This window comes from Castanea sativa, chromosome 8 (assembly GCF_040712315.1).
Source record: "Castanea sativa cultivar Marrone di Chiusa Pesio chromosome 8, ASM4071231v1".
NCBI lineage: Eukaryota > Viridiplantae > Streptophyta > Magnoliopsida > Fagales > Fagaceae > Castanea > Castanea sativa.
Genome location: NC_134020.1, coordinates 38931810 through 38949883, shown reverse-complemented (window position 1 = coordinate 38949883; position 18074 = coordinate 38931810). Strand labels below are relative to the sequence as shown.

The 18074-nt window shown below is 35.5% G+C and overlaps 1 protein-coding gene across 1 annotated transcript; it reads left to right on the top strand.

Annotated features, from left to right (window-relative positions):
- Positions 1-2440: 2440 nt before the first annotated feature.
- Positions 2441-18074, top strand: LOC142605983 (uncharacterized). The gene is made up of 14 exons (XM_075777409.1): positions 2441-2805; positions 2939-3616; positions 3985-4191; positions 4309-4624; positions 5894-6017; positions 6260-7411; positions 8977-9118; positions 9227-9392; positions 9525-9688; positions 10338-10423; positions 11160-11259; positions 13934-13995; positions 16821-16980; positions 17460-18074. The coding sequence occupies exons 1-14, from the start codon at positions 2641-2643 to the stop codon at positions 17631-17633; spliced, it is 3696 nt and encodes a 1231-aa protein (XP_075633524.1). The 5' UTR covers positions 2441-2640; the 3' UTR covers positions 17634-18074.

Genomic DNA, 18074 nt, shown 5'->3' with positions numbered 1-18074 from the left:
GTTATCACCCAAGCCACCATAACCCAAAGCTACCGACGATCTGAACTGGAGTGTGAGAGATGAGAGAGACATGGACAGAACAGAGAGAGAGAGGGGCAGAAAGAGCGTGAGGAATAAATTAATGTATAGAGAAGAAAATTAGTTAATGGGTTAAGTAAAATTTTCCTTTTATGTTATTTTCTTTTGAGTGTGTTACAAAAATATAGTTTATGATTTATTGGAGTTCTTGAGACAAGTTTCTAAATTCTTACAAATAGCATCTTTTGATCTTATTTTCTCTTGTTTTAGTGTCTTTTTTTTTTTTTTTTGAGAGAGACATAAAAGGGGTGTAGAAATACATATTTACCCCTGATTTTAATAGAGGTGGGTTACTGAAAAGAAACGAAACATACCTTAGGTGGGTTAAGTGACACTTTTCAAATTATGGGTAAGCAAAGTGATTTTCGCCCAAACTACAGGTGGGTTATGTGTAATTACCCCTTATAAATGTGTGTGTGTGTGTGTGTGTGTGTGTGTGTGTGTGTGTGTTATATAATAAATATAAAAGTTTACCATAAAACATTACCTCAATTCAAAACAAATTATTCATGATTTTAGACTTTTGCATCAATTAAAAGAAAAAAAAAACAATATAAAAAATAGAAAGCTTGATTGTTCATTGCATACTAAGAAAAAAAATAATACTAAATCATTATGCCCTTACAAAAATTCAAAAACTACAAAACTAAAATAAAAAAAATAAAAAATAAAACTTTTTTCTGTACCAATCGGTATACTCAGTACTGGCCGGTATTTAAACCGATACAAAATATTATCATTTTGATACCGGTATACATACCAATACAGTAGATATCGACCGGTACTAATACGGTATCGACCACCTTACTCTATTGTCAACACATCACACCATCAAAATCAATTGAATTTGATCGGTCATTACTCATTGGAAAGGTGCAAACATGTTGAATAATCAAAACTCAAGGGTCAATAATAGGTTCTCACTTCTCCCACCCAAATGTAGTAAGTCGGGTGACAAGTGAGTAGAAACTTGTCCTCAGGACACCATTGATCACCCTAATAAAATATAATTCATACATGCAAGCTCATTTTAAGATTGCTTCTTTGTATGACCTTAATTAGAAAATTGATTTCATCTCATGGAAAATGGGATTTTCATGATTATGAAATGGATTGTCTATGATAATAACATTTATTGGTTTAGGCTCATTACTTAGTTGACAACCCAATTTTTGGAACAATAAGGTTGCGTTTGTTTCACATGAAAATGCTTTCAAGAAACTATTTTACACCCTTGTGTCTATTTGGTACACATAAAAAATACGCCCAAACGGAAATTCAGCAACCCGTTGACCATAAAATAAGCCACTAAAAGTGTAAAATCATTTACACTTTGATTTTACCTTCAAACATTTCCCGGAAACCACAGAGAGCTCAAGCACACTCCTCACACGGTCCAAAACCCATCTCCAAGCTCACCTCAGCCAAGCTCCGGCCAACCCAGATCGTGTCACCCCCACCGCCTAGATCACACCGCCCCACCGCCAAGATCACGCACCAGCGAAGCTTCCTCTTTTTTCTCTCTTACTCCTCAACTCTTCTTCTCCCTCTTGCTCAACGTTGCCGACATCTAGATCGGAGCCTTGCATCTCGTTCTTCACCACCCAAGACCGATCTTGTTCTCGACCCACCCAAGACCAATCTCATCACTGCTGCTGAAGACCGATCTCGTTGACCCGATCTCCATCTCTTTCTCAATCTCTCTCTGTTTCCCTCAATCTCTCCCTCTTTCTTCCTCCCTCTCTTTCAGTTTGACCAAGTGAATGAATAGAGCTAACGGTTTTTTGATTTGTTAACTGTATATACTGAAATTTTCCATTATAAAATTTGTTTGGAAGCTGAGAAAATGTGAGAAACTAGTAGAAATTTGGGCTTATAGAATGCAACCAAACACCTGAAAACATTTTCTAAAACAATTTTGATAATGCAACCAAACATTTGAAAATATTTTCTTTTTCCAAAAATGTTTTCACCTAAAAATATTTTACAATCGGAAAATATTTTATACTGAAACAAATGCAACCTAAGTCTAGTAACACATCGTAATAAAATATTCAATTATGAGCCGTGGAAAAGAAAAAAAAAAGTGATGAATTTATAGAAAAATGATTGTACATTACTCATAGGTCATCATTATATCAAGTTGTGTACATAAATTTTGGGTAATGGAAATTTGCAGTCAAATTTCAAAGTGTGTGAGCAGCTTAGGAAATAAATTGATTATGGCCCTTTGTACGGAATGGACAAAATTGGCCCAGTTTTTTTTTTTTTTTTTTTTTTGCATTCATAATAAAATGCCCAAAATTTTTAAAATTTTTGAAAGTGGAATTGCTGGGCCGGATCCAAATTCAACAGTTTTATTGTGCCGGAACAAACGGTTCGTTTTTCGGTCCATTTTGTTTTTTAAAACGTTAGGCGGGCCAATTGAAGTGATTGCGCTGCGAATCGGACTGAAAAAACTAAAAAGTAAAGCAGCAGAGCAGAGAAGAGAAGTGAAGAGCTTTTTGCTAGTACAATTTACAAAGCTGAAACAAGGTATCAGATTTCTTCAATCGTCTAAAAATGGCGGTGGATGCGAATTTGGCTTCGTTGTTTGAGAACCTCAAGGTCGAAGATCCATGGCTTCCTCCCAGGTCTTGGGAATCCATCCCTTCCGAAAGCGGACGCCCTCCGCCAATCTCCTTTTCCTCTCACCCACCTCCTCTCTTCCACGCCTCCACCGTCTCCGTAAGCACATTTCTCTCTCTTTCTCTCATAGCGTCTCTTTAGGGTTTCTACTATCATTTCCTTTTTCTTTTGAATTTCACTGGTATTTTGCTACTAGGATCTTAATTTTTTGTGTGAACTTATGAATGGATAGGAGGAAAGTTTGGTGAGGTTGGCAATGTATGCAATGCAAGGCGTAGAATCGGCACTTATTAGTATCGAAAAACTTTCTGCTGCCTTTTGTTCTGAACCGGCTGATAGGACATTCCATCGAATTCCAAGCCTGTGGACTCGGGCTTCCAGCACTCATGCTCTTGGAAACATTCTGAGCTCCATAGGCTGCTCAGGTTCTCGGGTTTTTCTTCTCCTTAAATTTGTAGATTATTTTACCAATTTTGGATTGTGTGAAAACTCGACTAGCAAAGACGTAGACACTGAATTGCATGACGAAAAGCACCCTTCCTACAGCCTTGTTAATCAGGCATTTGCTGTTGCTGTTGGGAAGGTTTTAGAAGGGTACATGTGTGCTCTTGACACGTTGTATGCATCAGTAGGTTTCAGGCGAATATCAAGGAATGATGGCGCGCCATCTTCTTTGGTAGGGTGTTTGACAAGTGTAGTGCATTCTGAAATTACATTGTTGGAGCTGTACCTGCACACTAAGGACTTGAGGACTCAAATTGAAGCTCTTGCAAATATTTGCAACCTACATGATGTAAAACTTTCCCTCTCGGTATCTTCTGTTGAAGATTCAATCGCTAAAGCAGCATTAGAGTTTCGTAACTTCCATAGAGGAGGGGATCTTCTCACTTATTTATATAAACAACTGCAGGTCAGCTTAGATATAAAATTCCTTGTTTCCATTTTTTTTTTTCAGCTGAAAATGTTCATTTGAAGTAATTTCACTTGTTTCATTCACTGGCCTTAATTCTATGATATCCTTTTATATTGTTGTTTGTTGTCTTATGGTAAACTATAAAATCGTTCTAGACATACAAACGCTCTTGTAAGAATATTAAATTTCTGACTAGGTTGAAAATTTGTATCGTTCTCTGTGAAGGGGCACACTATGGTATTGGCAATTGACGTCCTGATTTTTTGTGGATGTCGCTTGTTCTTTGTCTAATTATTGAATGGTTCTTGCATCATTTTTATAGTTTTGCTAATGATTGTTTGGGGAATTTTGTTTTTTCCTTTTAGGTTGCTGATAATTCCCACCTTGCTCTACTCAAGTTTCTCTTTCTTCGGTCATGTGAACCATATTGTGGGTTTATCAGATCATGGATATTCAAAGCTGAGATTAGTGATCCTTATAAGGAGTTTATAGTAGAATATTCTAACAATCTACCACCTAATCAACACGGTAAAGTTGGCGTATCTGTTGACTTCCCATTGCCAAGTATCAGGGTATTGTTCTCTATTGTAAATATGAAACATTGGACTCCGAAGTTTTTTTCTATGTGCTCATGCTTTTAGCATTCCTTCTTAATGTTAATTATCATGGTTGGGAACTGTTAACCTCAGGAGCAAGATGTAGTTGCTGTTCCTTGTTTTCTAAAGAACTTCTTGGTTCCACTTGTCAGAGCTGGTCAGCAGCTTCAAGTGCTGACAAAATTGCTTGAAATGTATATTTATGTTGCCACTGGGGACCATACTCATGAGGATTTTCTTCCGTGTTGGAGTGGGTTTTCAAACAGTTCTCCTTGTTATGCATCTCCAGTGACTTTCAGCAAAGTAAATATAGAAGCCATGGTACTGGCAAGAGACAGTTACTACAAAATGATGGAGGAAAAACTTGAATATCTTTTGTCAAAATTGAAGTTTAGACATGAACAGGTAGGTAACCACGCTATGGTGGTTCAGATTTTTTGGTGATTTGTGTTTTTTCTGCTTCATAGTATTAATGGATGGTAAAATATGCAGAAACAATTATGAATTATCTGAGATATATATATCTATCCTTTATCTTGTTTTTATATGTTTTTTGTTTGCTGTCAAGAGCCTTGTAGCTCAACTGGCACTTCATGGTGCTTCCAAAGGAGACATTTAGGGTTCAAATTCCCCACCCCCAACTATTGAATTATCAAAAATATGTTTTTTGTCTGCAACATGCTGTGGTTCAAAGACCTATTTGTTAGTTGTAACCATCAAAACTATGTTGTGTCCTGTCTTGGCTTTTCATGGTTCAAGCTTGCTTTAGATTGTAATCCTCCTGTTTACAATTGTATATGCAAGTGATTATGATTGTTTAGTTTTTTCCTTGTCCAAAATATTTATATCTTATGATCTTATTCATCACTCTTTTTTTACCATGATTACTATGATGCATGCTCTCTTTATTATTCCTAATTCCAAGCTGTCAGGAAAGTATAATTTTCCTGCCTGTTATATCTATAAGAAATTGTCCAGCCAATTTCCATTTTTCCACTGAATATAATGCTTTACCTGATTTATGCAGTGCGAGCAATGAATCCTAAATATATCCCAAGCAATAGACTATTATTCATCTTTTTTTTTTCCCAAGTGTCAATAATATGTTCAACATATACTTTTCCGTTGCCAGTCTTTAGGCATTCTAATTCTGCTAAAATGCTATGGTGTGGTCTGCTGTAGTCTGTGAACAAACTATAGTTCTAGATTTCTAGATTTCTAGTATTTTTTTCCTTCAATTCTTAATTTAATTTTCTCTTCATATATTTGTATGTAAATTTTATATTTTAACTAAATAATAAGCGAAACAAGCTTCTGGTTAAGTCATTTAAGTTTTTGTCAATCCTGTTATTAGATGCTCTATGTGTTGTAAACCTAAAGGAAACTGTTAATCCATCATTTTCAATACTAGTCTCTTCATCATTGCTACTGATCTCTAGCTCAAATGGCACCACTATAAGAGCAAGGTGAAGGGTAAGGTTGTTGGTTGTGCATGTGTAATTACTAGTAAAAAAATTATTGTCTTCAGCATGAACCTGGTTGGCCATGTAGAGAATAAACAATTGTTTCATGTCAATAGGTGACTAACATGTCTACCTGCATGCTGGTTCTGATTCACTGCTGCTCCTGATCACCTAGTTACATGCTTATATTGAATTTTTTTTCATTTTGCAGGTAGCTCCGTGTTGCCCTGAAACAATGTATTTTGCCAATGGTGAAAGGAGTTCAAACAATTCAGTTTCGTGCACATTGGATGACACTTCAATTGCACCTTCAACAGCAGATAAAAGAAGCTCACATGTGTAATCTCTCTCTCTCTTTGTGTGCGCATGTAACATCATTAGGATATTCTGGGAATATACAAGTCATTATTATTTATGTTGACGATAATTTATGTGTGTGCACTGTATGTCAGCTGATGAATATATTTCTCTCCAGTTCATGAGCACTACTCTTTCATTTCATTTACAAACTTCTGTATTTGTCACTTTTCTTTCAAATGTTTTTAATGCTTTGTTGATGGTTTGATTTCTATAATTCTCAGTGCTAATAATGTGGACTGTGATTCAATGGATGAGTTGTCTTTTGTGATGGATACAGACGAATTGTCTGAATGTTCGTCCTCAAACAGCTATGAAGAGCAAATCGAGTCTGAGCAGCTAATTGAGCCTCCAAATCACACTAAGTATTTATCTGCTTTAAGCTTCTCTCTGAGTACTTCCATGGATATTTCTTTGCAAAAACCTCATGAATTTAAAAATTCATGTCATATAGAAAATGATTCACATGGAATTTGTGAAGTAACAGACATCCTTGGTCATGATGTGCATTCTCAAAATAAGGGTATCTTTTTAAGTCACTTACCTGAGCTGCTTGAGCCAGAGGAGTCTAACCAGTCATGGACATCTGATATTCAACATACAGATTCTCTAGCTGATAAAGTCTTCTCACCAGGACACCCCCAAAAAGACTCTGACCTAAATCCAAGGAAAACAGATGTGGGAGTAATAATGGAAGGTACATCATATTTTCGCAAAATTCAGGCCATGTTAGATGCTTCAATTGGGGAAGCCACTGGCAAGGGCCAACTTGAAAATTTCACACACACTCCGTATTTATATATGTTGCAAAGGTGTAAGTCTTACTACCAAAGCAATTTTATGAGTGTGAATCCAATGTTGACAAGTTATGCTTTCCTTCACTCAATAAGCAAGCCAGGAGAGAGATGCAATGCAAACTATGGCCGATCTTTACCTTACTTTGACTTTACCTCTGTAGAAGACCCTTGTAAGTTATGCGTGGAACAGTCAGCAACTGGTTCTGTGCATGAATTTGGATCTGAGCCTCGATTACTCATGCATTCTCATGCTTCTTCTACCAGAAGTAAGAGTGATCATCATAGTAAACAAGGCTATGATGGAGACCATGTTTTAATTGATAATATTGAAGTGCCTTATGTTTGTTCACCATCAGACTTGAAGGACCACAACCAAGAAGTTATAAAAAATGTTTCTGGTGGGAGTAGTTGGGAGAGTTTGCTTGGTGGTTCCAGTATCACCATAGATAATAGTGTTGGAGATACCTATCAAAAAAAAGATAATAGTGTTGGAGATCAGAGGCAGAGTTTGTCAGCCATGTTTGAGATACCACTTGATTTCATCATTGAAAAATGCTTACTGCAGGAAATCATTCTTCAGTATCCTTTTCTTCATGCTAGTTTTCGAATAAATATTAATCAAATTATGTTGTGTGGTTTGTTCATTTTTTTCTTTATGTTTCTCTTTAGTAATGCTCAGTGTTGGGCCCAACCAGAATTGTGATGTGTACACTTTCTGAGTTGTGTGCTTGCCTTTGATGAGTTTATCTTTGCTGTTTTTTTTTTTTTTTTTTTTTATGTTTTGTTTCTGCTGAGTATATTTTTTTTCTTTTAGTATACAATTGCTGCCTAAACATTAGATTACTATATAATACTGAAGACAGAGAATGGATGTCATAACATATTTAGATATATATTCATTGTTCACTAGGAAATCCAATTTGGAATCTAATTTTGCGTTTCCTATATATAAAATTCTAATGAATATTAGAAGTGGGCATTGATAGTAGTACCAACATTCTAACATGTGATGCAGATTAGGTATTGATGCTTAAGTAACTGGTAGTGAGGGACATTGAGGTACAATGGATGTAACAGAGGAAGGTAAGACTGAGGATGATGTTGTCTATAGAATCTGGTCAGGGTGGATGAAATTTAGAATTGATTTGTTCTTATAAACCCACTTCTAAAAATCATCCATGTTTTTCCTTGCGATGTTGGGGACTGATGAATGACAAAACTGGGAAAAAAATGCGAATGTAATGTATCCATATGAAGGTTAGATCAGTTGTGCTGCCACAATTGTAATGTTGGGTGGTGAGGCTGAGGATGCTGTTTGTAGAATTCACACCAGGTGGGAGAAGTCTATAACTAATTTTGAGCGACCTTTTCTTTTGAATCTAATTTTTAGGAACTCAACGTCATATTTTCATAGTGTATTTTTGTGGAGCATAAAATCCACAACAGCATAGTATGTGGTCTCTTGCAATGTTGGAGATTGATGAGTGAAAAGAGTGGAAAAGATGTGAATGTATTGCCCTTTTTAAGAGGGATCAAATCATTATATTAGAAGATCGGATTATGAACATTTCCTTATGTATTTAATAAATAATCAAAGAACTATGGCATTCTTCGGAAGCCATTTAAAAACCTCACAATTGACGATCACATGAAAACATGCTTCAAGTATTTCATCTTTCACTTCATGTGAATAAAGTTGTCAATTAGACTCAAAAGGGAAAAAGAACATTATCAGGTGCAGGTTGTGCAATAGAAGATTAATGTTTGAATTCTTTAATCTCCATTTTCTCTCATAGCAATGTGTTTTAGAAGCATTTTTATTAATATAAAAATCCGTCAGTGATAGGAAAGAAAATCACAGATGAAAGAATACCTTAAATACGACTTCACTTTACCCAAATCAACTTGCAAATGCTACTTATAACCCTTATGAAATAGGATGATTGTATAAATTCTCTAATCTTTTTAAAGAGGAGCACATGATTCACTGTCGATTTTCTAATATTCCTCAATTGATCTATTTCTCCTCATTTTCTTTTTTGTCTCATTGTAAAATCTTCATTACTAAAATGAGTCATCATGTTCAAATTGTTTCTGTTGGCACAGAGATCACTTTATATTATGCTCTTCCTTAAGAATGCTAGATATAAGTATGTCAGCAAGTTAACTATCAAGTTGCTTGAGGAAGGATTTGATTTGCAAGAACATTTGCTGGCACTGCGGCGTTACCATTTCATGGAATTAGCAGATTGGACAGATTTGTTTATCAAGTCACTTTGGCAACATGTATTCTCGTCAACTGATCACTATAATGCATACTATTTTATAATGATATGGTTTATATAACCAAAAACCTTCTGATTTTATTCCTTATCCTCCCCCCCCCCCCTGAAGCCGCATAAGTGGTGTGTTGCTGAGCCAGATCAGAGACTTTCAGAAATTCAAGGTTTCCTTGAGTTGTCAGTTCAGAGGTCTTCATGCGGGCGAGACCGTTATAAGGATAGGTTATTTGTGTACATGAAAGGGCACAAAACTATGCCTCTTTCAACATCTATGAATGGTATTTTTTACAGTTATTATTTGGGTACTTATTTATTTTACTGTTTGTTTAATTATTCCCTTTCAAGTTTCAAATTAAATTAAAATTTTCATCTTAATGTACCTTGATTCTGTTTGTTTCTTTTTATTGCAGGAGTGCATTCCTTTGATTTTTTAGGATTGGGTTACCGAGTGGATTGGCCACTTAGTATTGTTTTGACTCCTGATGCTTTGCAAATATATGCTGAAATATTCAGTTTTTTGGTAAAAGTGAAGCTTGCCGTATTTGCATTGACTGATGTATGGCGTTCATTGAAGGTATGGATTCCTAGGCATTGGTTTACTACTTTACTCTCCTACATTTATCAAATTGCAATAGCAGGCTGCACACTTATTGTTTGATCATATGAAAATAGTTATGTAGTAGGCTCCCCCTGTCCCCCAGCCCTTTTCACAAAACCCTACCCTCCCCAGTACTGACCTCACTTTTTTTAAATGGGATCGAGCCATAGAGGTACCACTTGGCTATAAAAGTTGGGTTCTGTAGCCATTATTGTTTTCTCTGTCTAAATGATTTTGAGATTGTAATGTGTGATTTTCTGTATCATTTTCAAGAATATGTGGTAGATGCATTTACCTATCCCAAAAAAAAAAAAAAACATGGTAGATGCATTCATACCTGCTGTTCTTTCTTCAAAATTGGAATGTAGGAGCATTTGGCTATCAACAGCTCCAAAAAAACATGGTAGATGCATTCATGCCTGCTTGTTTGCTAAAACATGAATTTGATATTTAGTGTCTGCAGAAATGGATTCAATTTCTAGTGAGTCTAAATTTGGACATCAACATTAGTTTTAAGTCATAATGCATTTCTTCAAATTTGCATCTAAATGATAAAACATCCTGCAAATTCAAGTGGCTTTTGATCATGCTAATGTATTGAACAAATGTCGATTTTGGAAAACAGGAGTTGGTGCACTTGATTAAACTGAATCGTTATTCTGAAAATCATGAAAGTGAAGTAGGCCATTTTAATATATTGACAAAGCTAAGGTACGCTGAATAATTGATTGTTTTATTTGGATCCTTTTGTTATGCTTATTTTCTGTGGCTCATAAAGCTAGCATTTACATTTGCTTTGCTACTATGTTTATTGTTTTTTTACATGGAAACATCACCCTATTGTACCAATGTTTACACAACATGGAATGCGTAAGAAATGGCTAATGGACACTTCAAAAAGTGAGAAATTTTTACAAAACTTACAAATCCGAGTACATGCAGTACACTTTCTTTGGATTGAACAAAAGTTCTCTATATAGTAGCGAGAGATGAAGATAAAAGAACGGTGAAGAATCAGTGTGTTAAATATTTTACTATGATGGGGGTGTGGGGTGAATTGAGCTAGAGCTCATTTGTTGAGGGGGGTGTTGTGGGGTGGAGTTGAGGGTGGAAGATGATTGATGTCTTTGAGCCCAATCTGTTGGGATCAAGGCTTAGTTCAATTGAGCATGGGAAAAAAAAACCTTTTCATAAATAAAAGCAAAGAACTAAAATGATGCCAATCAAGTAGAGTAAGTGGACAGCCCAATAATTTGTCTTTATATTATGTATCACCTCATCAGATAGCCCTTATTTTTTGCTAATTGAAAAGATGTCAATCAAGTAGAGTGAGTGGATTGACATGATCATCATCTCAAATAGTTCTAACTTTCATTGGAGTTTCCAATTTTAGCATGAAAATTTTGTTTTGTAAGTAATCATTCTCTCTCCATTTGTCCCATGTCAGGCATCAGGTCAATCATTTTGTATCTACATTACAACAATACGTGGAGTCACAATTATCTCATGTATCATGGTGCAGGTTTCTTAACTCCCTTCAGAATAAGGTTTGAAGAAAACTATTTTTATTTTTGATCATTTATTTGCTTCTGCCTATAGTATATTCATTTACTAGTTTTTTCCATTTTTTTTCTTAGGTAAGTTGGGTCAAACGTTTTCTAACTTGGTATCATAACTAGAAACGTGTTATGAAACCTTGTCTTACCAACTGTAATACTCATATCACCAAGAACCACTTGAAACACCATATACCTGAAACCCTAAAGATCTCAAACATCCAAACCCTAGCATTTCTCACCCAAGGCCCTACTTGAACCATCTACAACCTAACCCCAACCAAGATCCTTACATAACCACTCCCCCTCAAACCATGACATATATATTATATAATATTAGCTTGTTACATAGAAAATCCAACATAGTTTTGCAGAAAGGTTTAGTAAACATATCCGCAATTTGAGCTCTTGTAGAAACATATTGGGTAGCAATAACTCTACTCTCCACTTTTTCCTGAACAAGATGATAATCCACCTTTATCTGCTTAGTCTACTCATGGAACACAAGATACAAAACAATAAGTAGTCATAATACATAGTCAAAGGTAACTGCACATTGAGCCTTAATTCCTCAAGTAGGTGCTTAATCCACGTAAGATCACATGACTTATTGAGTCATGGTATACTCAGCTTCTACACTAGCCAGGAGATGACACTTTGCCTTTTACTTTGTCAAGTAATCTAGTTTCCCTTAGAAAGCTACAACAGCTAGTTGTTGATCTTCTTTCTAAATGCATCTACTGTAAATGACCATTAGCCCTCTATTAAAGTCCATGACCAGGATGTGCTTTCAGATACTTCATAATCCGAAGAATTGATTCCTGATCTGGATTCTGGGTAATGAGGATCTGCCCTATACTGACTCAACAGTCACTGCAAAGGATATATTTGGACAAGTAGTGGTGAGATAGTTAACTTGCCAAGTAGGCAACAATATCTCCTAGGATTATAAAACAACACCCCTTAATCCAGGTACAGCTTAAATTGGGATCCATAAGTCTATAGATTTAGAGTTTAACAGTCCAGTTTCTCCCCTCCCAAAATATCCAAATGTCTTTCCTCTGTGACAAACTAAATCCCTCTTTTGATCAGGCTACCTCAATCCCCAAGAACTAATGTAATTTTCCCAGATCCTTAGTTTGAAATGAACTTTGCAGGAACTCCTCAATCTCCTCATTGCCAATGATAATTATAGCCTCAACATAGATTATTAATAAGATGTTCCCTCTCTCAGAAGTGGAAGAGAGTGAGTGATCAGGTTGTAGAGTGATCACCCTTCCGATGACATACTTGGGTTTGCCCCTTGGTTCTTTTATCAAGGACAATATGTGATGGAGTGGTCAAGAGGATGGACAAAATGCCAGCTAGTTGGAAAGGCTCTACTTATATGAAGGGGGAAGGCTTACTTTCTAGTCTTTCAACTTTCTCTCTTTTTCCCCCATGCATGTTGGTGTAGCTAATAAGGTTGAGAGCTTCACGTTGTTAATTGGAAGATACAAAGATAGCTTGTTTCTCCTATTCAGTTTGAGGTTTTGACTATCATAAAGCTTTTGGTTTTTAACCAAGTTGTGCTAGGTAAGTGGTCTTGGCATTTTAGATGAATAATATGGGTTGCATGAAGTCTTAGCTTATGAAAGAACATTAGGGGTGATAAGGGTGTATAAATCTATCAGATTTATGTGGAAAGCAATAGACTTTAGTGTGATATGTGGTGTGGCAGAGTGCATTGAAAGCCTTGGTTCCTGGACTATTTCAAATCTCTGGTTATATATATGCTACAATGGCAGCTTATGTGGGCTGTTCACGTGGTGGTTATCATTGAAATCCAAGCTTCAACCACTTGGGTACAACAAGGGATTGAATCCTTTCTTTTCTCCTGAAGTTTTAATGGAATCAATGCTGTCTTCGAGTGTTTTAACCCAACCAGAATTGTCTCCACTGAAACCGTGCCTTGTTGGTAGTTATTTTGTTCATTTTTCTTCTTCATTGTCTTCTTCAATGGTTTCAGAACCATGATTTGTTGCTTTCACTCCAAGAGTTGTCTGAAGACTGGCCAAAATCATCCCCCGTTATCTGGTAGAATGAGTACCATTTGCCTATGTTGCACTCTTTAGTAGCTCCACCATTTGATCCTTCTTTTTTTGGGTCCTTTCTTCCATGGGCTCTTTATTTGTGCTGTAGTGACAATTACTGGGCTTATGTCATAACATTGTAAATTTGGGCTTAAGTCATAGCATGTGCATACTGCATAATCGTGTAAGTAATAGTGTTTGGGCTTTGGATATTTGGATTGAATCTTGACATTTGGGGTTACGTATTTTTTTTATGATCTTTGGTCAAGGTGGCCGTATCCTTTAATAGAGCCAGACAGAATCAAAGGACTAACTTGGAGGGTGTAAAGTACACCCTCCAAGTACACTTTACCTTGATTTTAAAATACAAAAGCGTGTATTTAGAAGATAAGCACCATTGATAGACTTCTATCATCATAATATTTTCTTTTTGTTTTTTATAATCATTAATTGTCTATAATGTGCCATTTCTTTTCTAATTTTTATAAGTATATATCAATGTTTTTATTCAATTTTTGTACCGTCCTTGATCTTGAACACACACACACACACACACACAAAAAAGATCTTGAATTTGCTTGTGGTCTATGTAGGTCAAAGATATGTTGGATCTTGATTCGGTGCATATGGCTTATCTAACGGATTCGTTACACACGTAAGTTTTTTTTTTTTTTTTTTTTGGGCATTAATCTTTTAAAACTTGAAATGTCATTTACATGAACAATTATTGCTACATAGAGTTGCAAAGTTGGCTGTAAATGAAACCAACCTCACCCTTTACCTCCTCTGAGAACAAGGTTATGATATCTATACTTCTGTAGTATGCCATGTTTATCTTTTCAAAGTAAAAATGACCTATTTAGGGGCCAGGATGCAGGATATCTGGTAAATGATTAGATCATATAACTCAACTATGATTATACCAAGATAATATATGTATATAGTCTCTGCCATTCCATTTCCTATAGCAGCGTAAATTTCTTGGATTGTTTTGTTGAAATTGCTCGTGCTAGTTGCAAAGTTATTGTGGAGTTTTTGGGCTATGTGTTAGATGCAAGAGTCTTTGGAATAGTCAGTATGTGAAATGAGGTAGACAGTAATACTCCCCTCAAGCTTGTCAAAGGTTTTAGGTCTCCTTCATGGAGTGTTGATTTACTTCAATGTCATTATGTAGTGTCTTTCTTATGAAAAAAACTCACTAACTAATCGCATTCATTTTTCCTGCCACTGTCCTCAATGCTTTTAGCACACCTTATAGCTACCAAGGGATGCTCTTTAGTCATGGTGTCTAAATTCCTCACAGCACAGTTGGAGTATTTAAGTCTGATTCCAAACCCAATTTGCATTAGTGTATGCCTTCATCTTTCTTCTTTAGTGCATGCCTTCACTGTTATGTTCCCATGATCTTGATTGTTACCTTCTTTTTAGCATATTTCAAATGTTCAAAGATTTGATGCAGAATCACAAGCTTTGCAGTCCTTTGGCAGATGCAGATTGATGGTGCTCATAAACAATTTAGCACTTAATTAGGAGAGGGTTAATAAAATGTGGGTTACAATCAATTTTGATATTGATGTAACTCCTGTCCTCCACAAGTTGCCACCGTATATGCTATACTATCATTCACCTTGAACAATTAGCTTATATGCAGGATTAACTCTGTCCTGTCTGGTACTTCTAAAAAGATTCAGTCTTCTTCATCTACAAAAATAACTCTGGCCTTGGATTGGCCACCTCAATCCTCTAATGATGTTTGGGTACACCAAAGTTTTTAATATCAAGCTCCTGTAGAGAAATGCTTTCAGCATATAAATCATTTTTGGATTATAATTTGTGAGATTTGTCACCTGCCAAGAGCCTTATAGCTCAGCGGTAATGACTGGTCTCCTTTATTAGAACCAAGATTGAAATCCCCTTCCCCACTTGTTGTAACAATCTATCAAACCTTGTGATATCTATCACCCACAAACACAATGGGTGCTGCTATACTTTCTCTAGTATGCTTTAGGAATGAGTTGCAATATGCCCAACTCTACTTGTAAATGTCCAATCTTGTAACCACAACTGTTGAAACAATGCTTGAGTTACTACACTCCTCTTAAGGTTACAACTGCTGTTACCTTTTGATGAAGTCATGGAAGATTAATATTGCCTATTTCAATAATTATTTTATTGGGCCCTTGTGCTCCTATAAATCAGTCTAAAAATATGTATCATTCACTCTTGTCTATTAAATTCCATATTCCAAAGGTAGTAGATTAAGAACAAACCTTATGCAATTCATATTGGAAGAGACTTGGAACTAAAACTTCATATTTCTCACTAAAATCTTATTAAATCACTCTTGCTGTGAACCTTTCATAATCTATTACACTTATGATTTGAAGGTTAATAAATGTGCTTAGCCTCTTATGACAGTTAAAGTAGCAGCAGTGATTTATAAAAAAATTAGAGTAAAATGCAAAACTGACCTTTTTAGTTTTTTCAGATTTCATTTCAGTCCTCTAACTTTGCTTTTGTTCATTTCAGTCCTCTAACTTTTAAGTTTATTCAATTAAGGCTTTTCCATTAACTTTTGTTATATGTTGTGGTTAATTTTTCAATATTATAAATTTTCTTCAAATTTTTTAAATTAAAAAAATTATATTAATGATTGAAAAATATTTTCCAGATTTTTTTTTTCAAAAATTTTTAACAAAAGTTAACGGAAAGACCTTAATTGAATAAATCTAAAACTTGGAGGACTAAAATGAACGAAAGCAAAATTAGAGAACTAAAATGAAATCTAAAGAAAGTTAGAGGATTAGTTTTGCATTTCAGCCAAAAAATTATATGGGGGACAAATCCTTGTGCTTAAGTGGGTCATAACTGGTCCAGACATGAAAGACGCTGACCATGTTCTAGGAACACTGACTAGGGGATTCAGGATAATTTCTTGCTTGTGTCACCCTAGGGTGAAGGATTAAGTTCAACACTGAGGGCTGCTCTTAGTTTATTTGGGCGTATTTCTGCGTCAGGCAGAGGGAAAAGTCCTATTGTGCTCTCAAAGCTCACCCAGGTTGAGTTCCTGGGGATGGGCCTTAGGGATGCAAGATGCTTCAAATCTGGGGTCTCATCTATTTGTTATAGGAAAATTTTCATCGTTGCATTTTATGATTATGTTCTTTGGCTTCAGTCTCATCTATTTGTTATAGGAACTTCAACCAGTTACTATTAAGAACTTTAATGAGGAAATACAGCTGTTTGTTCTTTAGGGAACTCTTCATTGTTGCTTCTTATAATATGCTCTTTGGCTTCAGTCTCATCTACTTGTTATAGTAATTTTAATCAGTTAGTACTAAGAACTTTAATGGGGAAATATAACTGTTTATTCTTTTCTACTGCAATTATATATGGGAAGAGGAGGAGGGGGGGGGTTGTATGTATTGAAGTTTCTTAAACTTGATATCACTTAACAGTGTACATAAATAACCTTTGCAGATGTTTCCTCTCTCATGAAACGCAGCATATAGCAAGCATTGTTGAAAACATATTACAATGTGCACTAGACTTCCGGTCTTGCCTTACCGGAGGCATATGGAATGTTGGCATGGATCGAGGAGATTTGTTGGGTAAATTTTCGAGAATCAATATATCCCAGGTGATCCTCGCATCTTTATTATTAATGATGCATGCACAACTTGAATTGTACTCTGTTTTGTTGGACTTGTTGTCTGGATAGATGCATGTAGAAATGCTCTGATTATTTGGGTTATTAAATACCCAGCTTGAGATCTCACAATGATTAAGAAAATATAAATTGAAATCATTAACAACAGGATATGTACATGAAGGGAAGCCATTTACTTCATACTTGTGGATGGCAGGTTTTAATTTTATCTATTTTCATGATGCACTATCACATGGTTCATGTTTGTAAAAGCCACGTCTTGCAGGTCTACGTTTGATATATATCTGCCTAAACACTTCTCAATCACTTCCATTATGATATAATGCATCTGTGTGCAGTGGTCTTCAATATATTCGTTATGAATTTCAGAATACCTGCTTTAGTGTTTTGAAATCACAGCAGTGGATGAGAAAACAGTTTGTTGACCTTTCAATTGCATCTGTTTACAGGTACTTGCCATAAAGCAAACATTTGACAAAAATCTGAAAGAATTGCACCTTTGCTATCTGAAGTCACCTAAACACAGGGAGTACGGGCTTTCCCGTTTTTGGGTGTCTCTCAATTATAATGAGTATTACTCAGATGTTGGTAATGGCATGGACTATTACGCTTTCTCGGTGTAAGGCTGTCTATAATGCCAACTGGGACAAGCTTTTTGGGTGTTTTTGTGTTTTGTTTGTGAAGAAAATGATGAGCGTGTTATTTTAGAAGGTAAAAAGTAATACGTACTAATAGTATAGTTTTTCTTTTTTCTTTCTCTTGGATAGGAAGTAGTATGGCAGTTTGTCTGTATCTATGGAAGCGTAAGTTGTATAGTAGAAAAAGATTATTGTCACTAAATTTTTTTATGTATTAAAAAAAATTTTGAGGGGGAGATGTGGTAACTTGCAACCAACTATGTTAGCAATTGTGGAAAAAGTTGTGTCCCTAACATTATACTTATTAGTTATTGCTGTGGTTGTGGAAGTGTATATACTGACTAGTAAGTTTTTATCCTTACCCAGGGAAAAAAAATTGTAAGTTCTTATTTAATAATAATATAATAGAAAATTTGTAATTTCAGT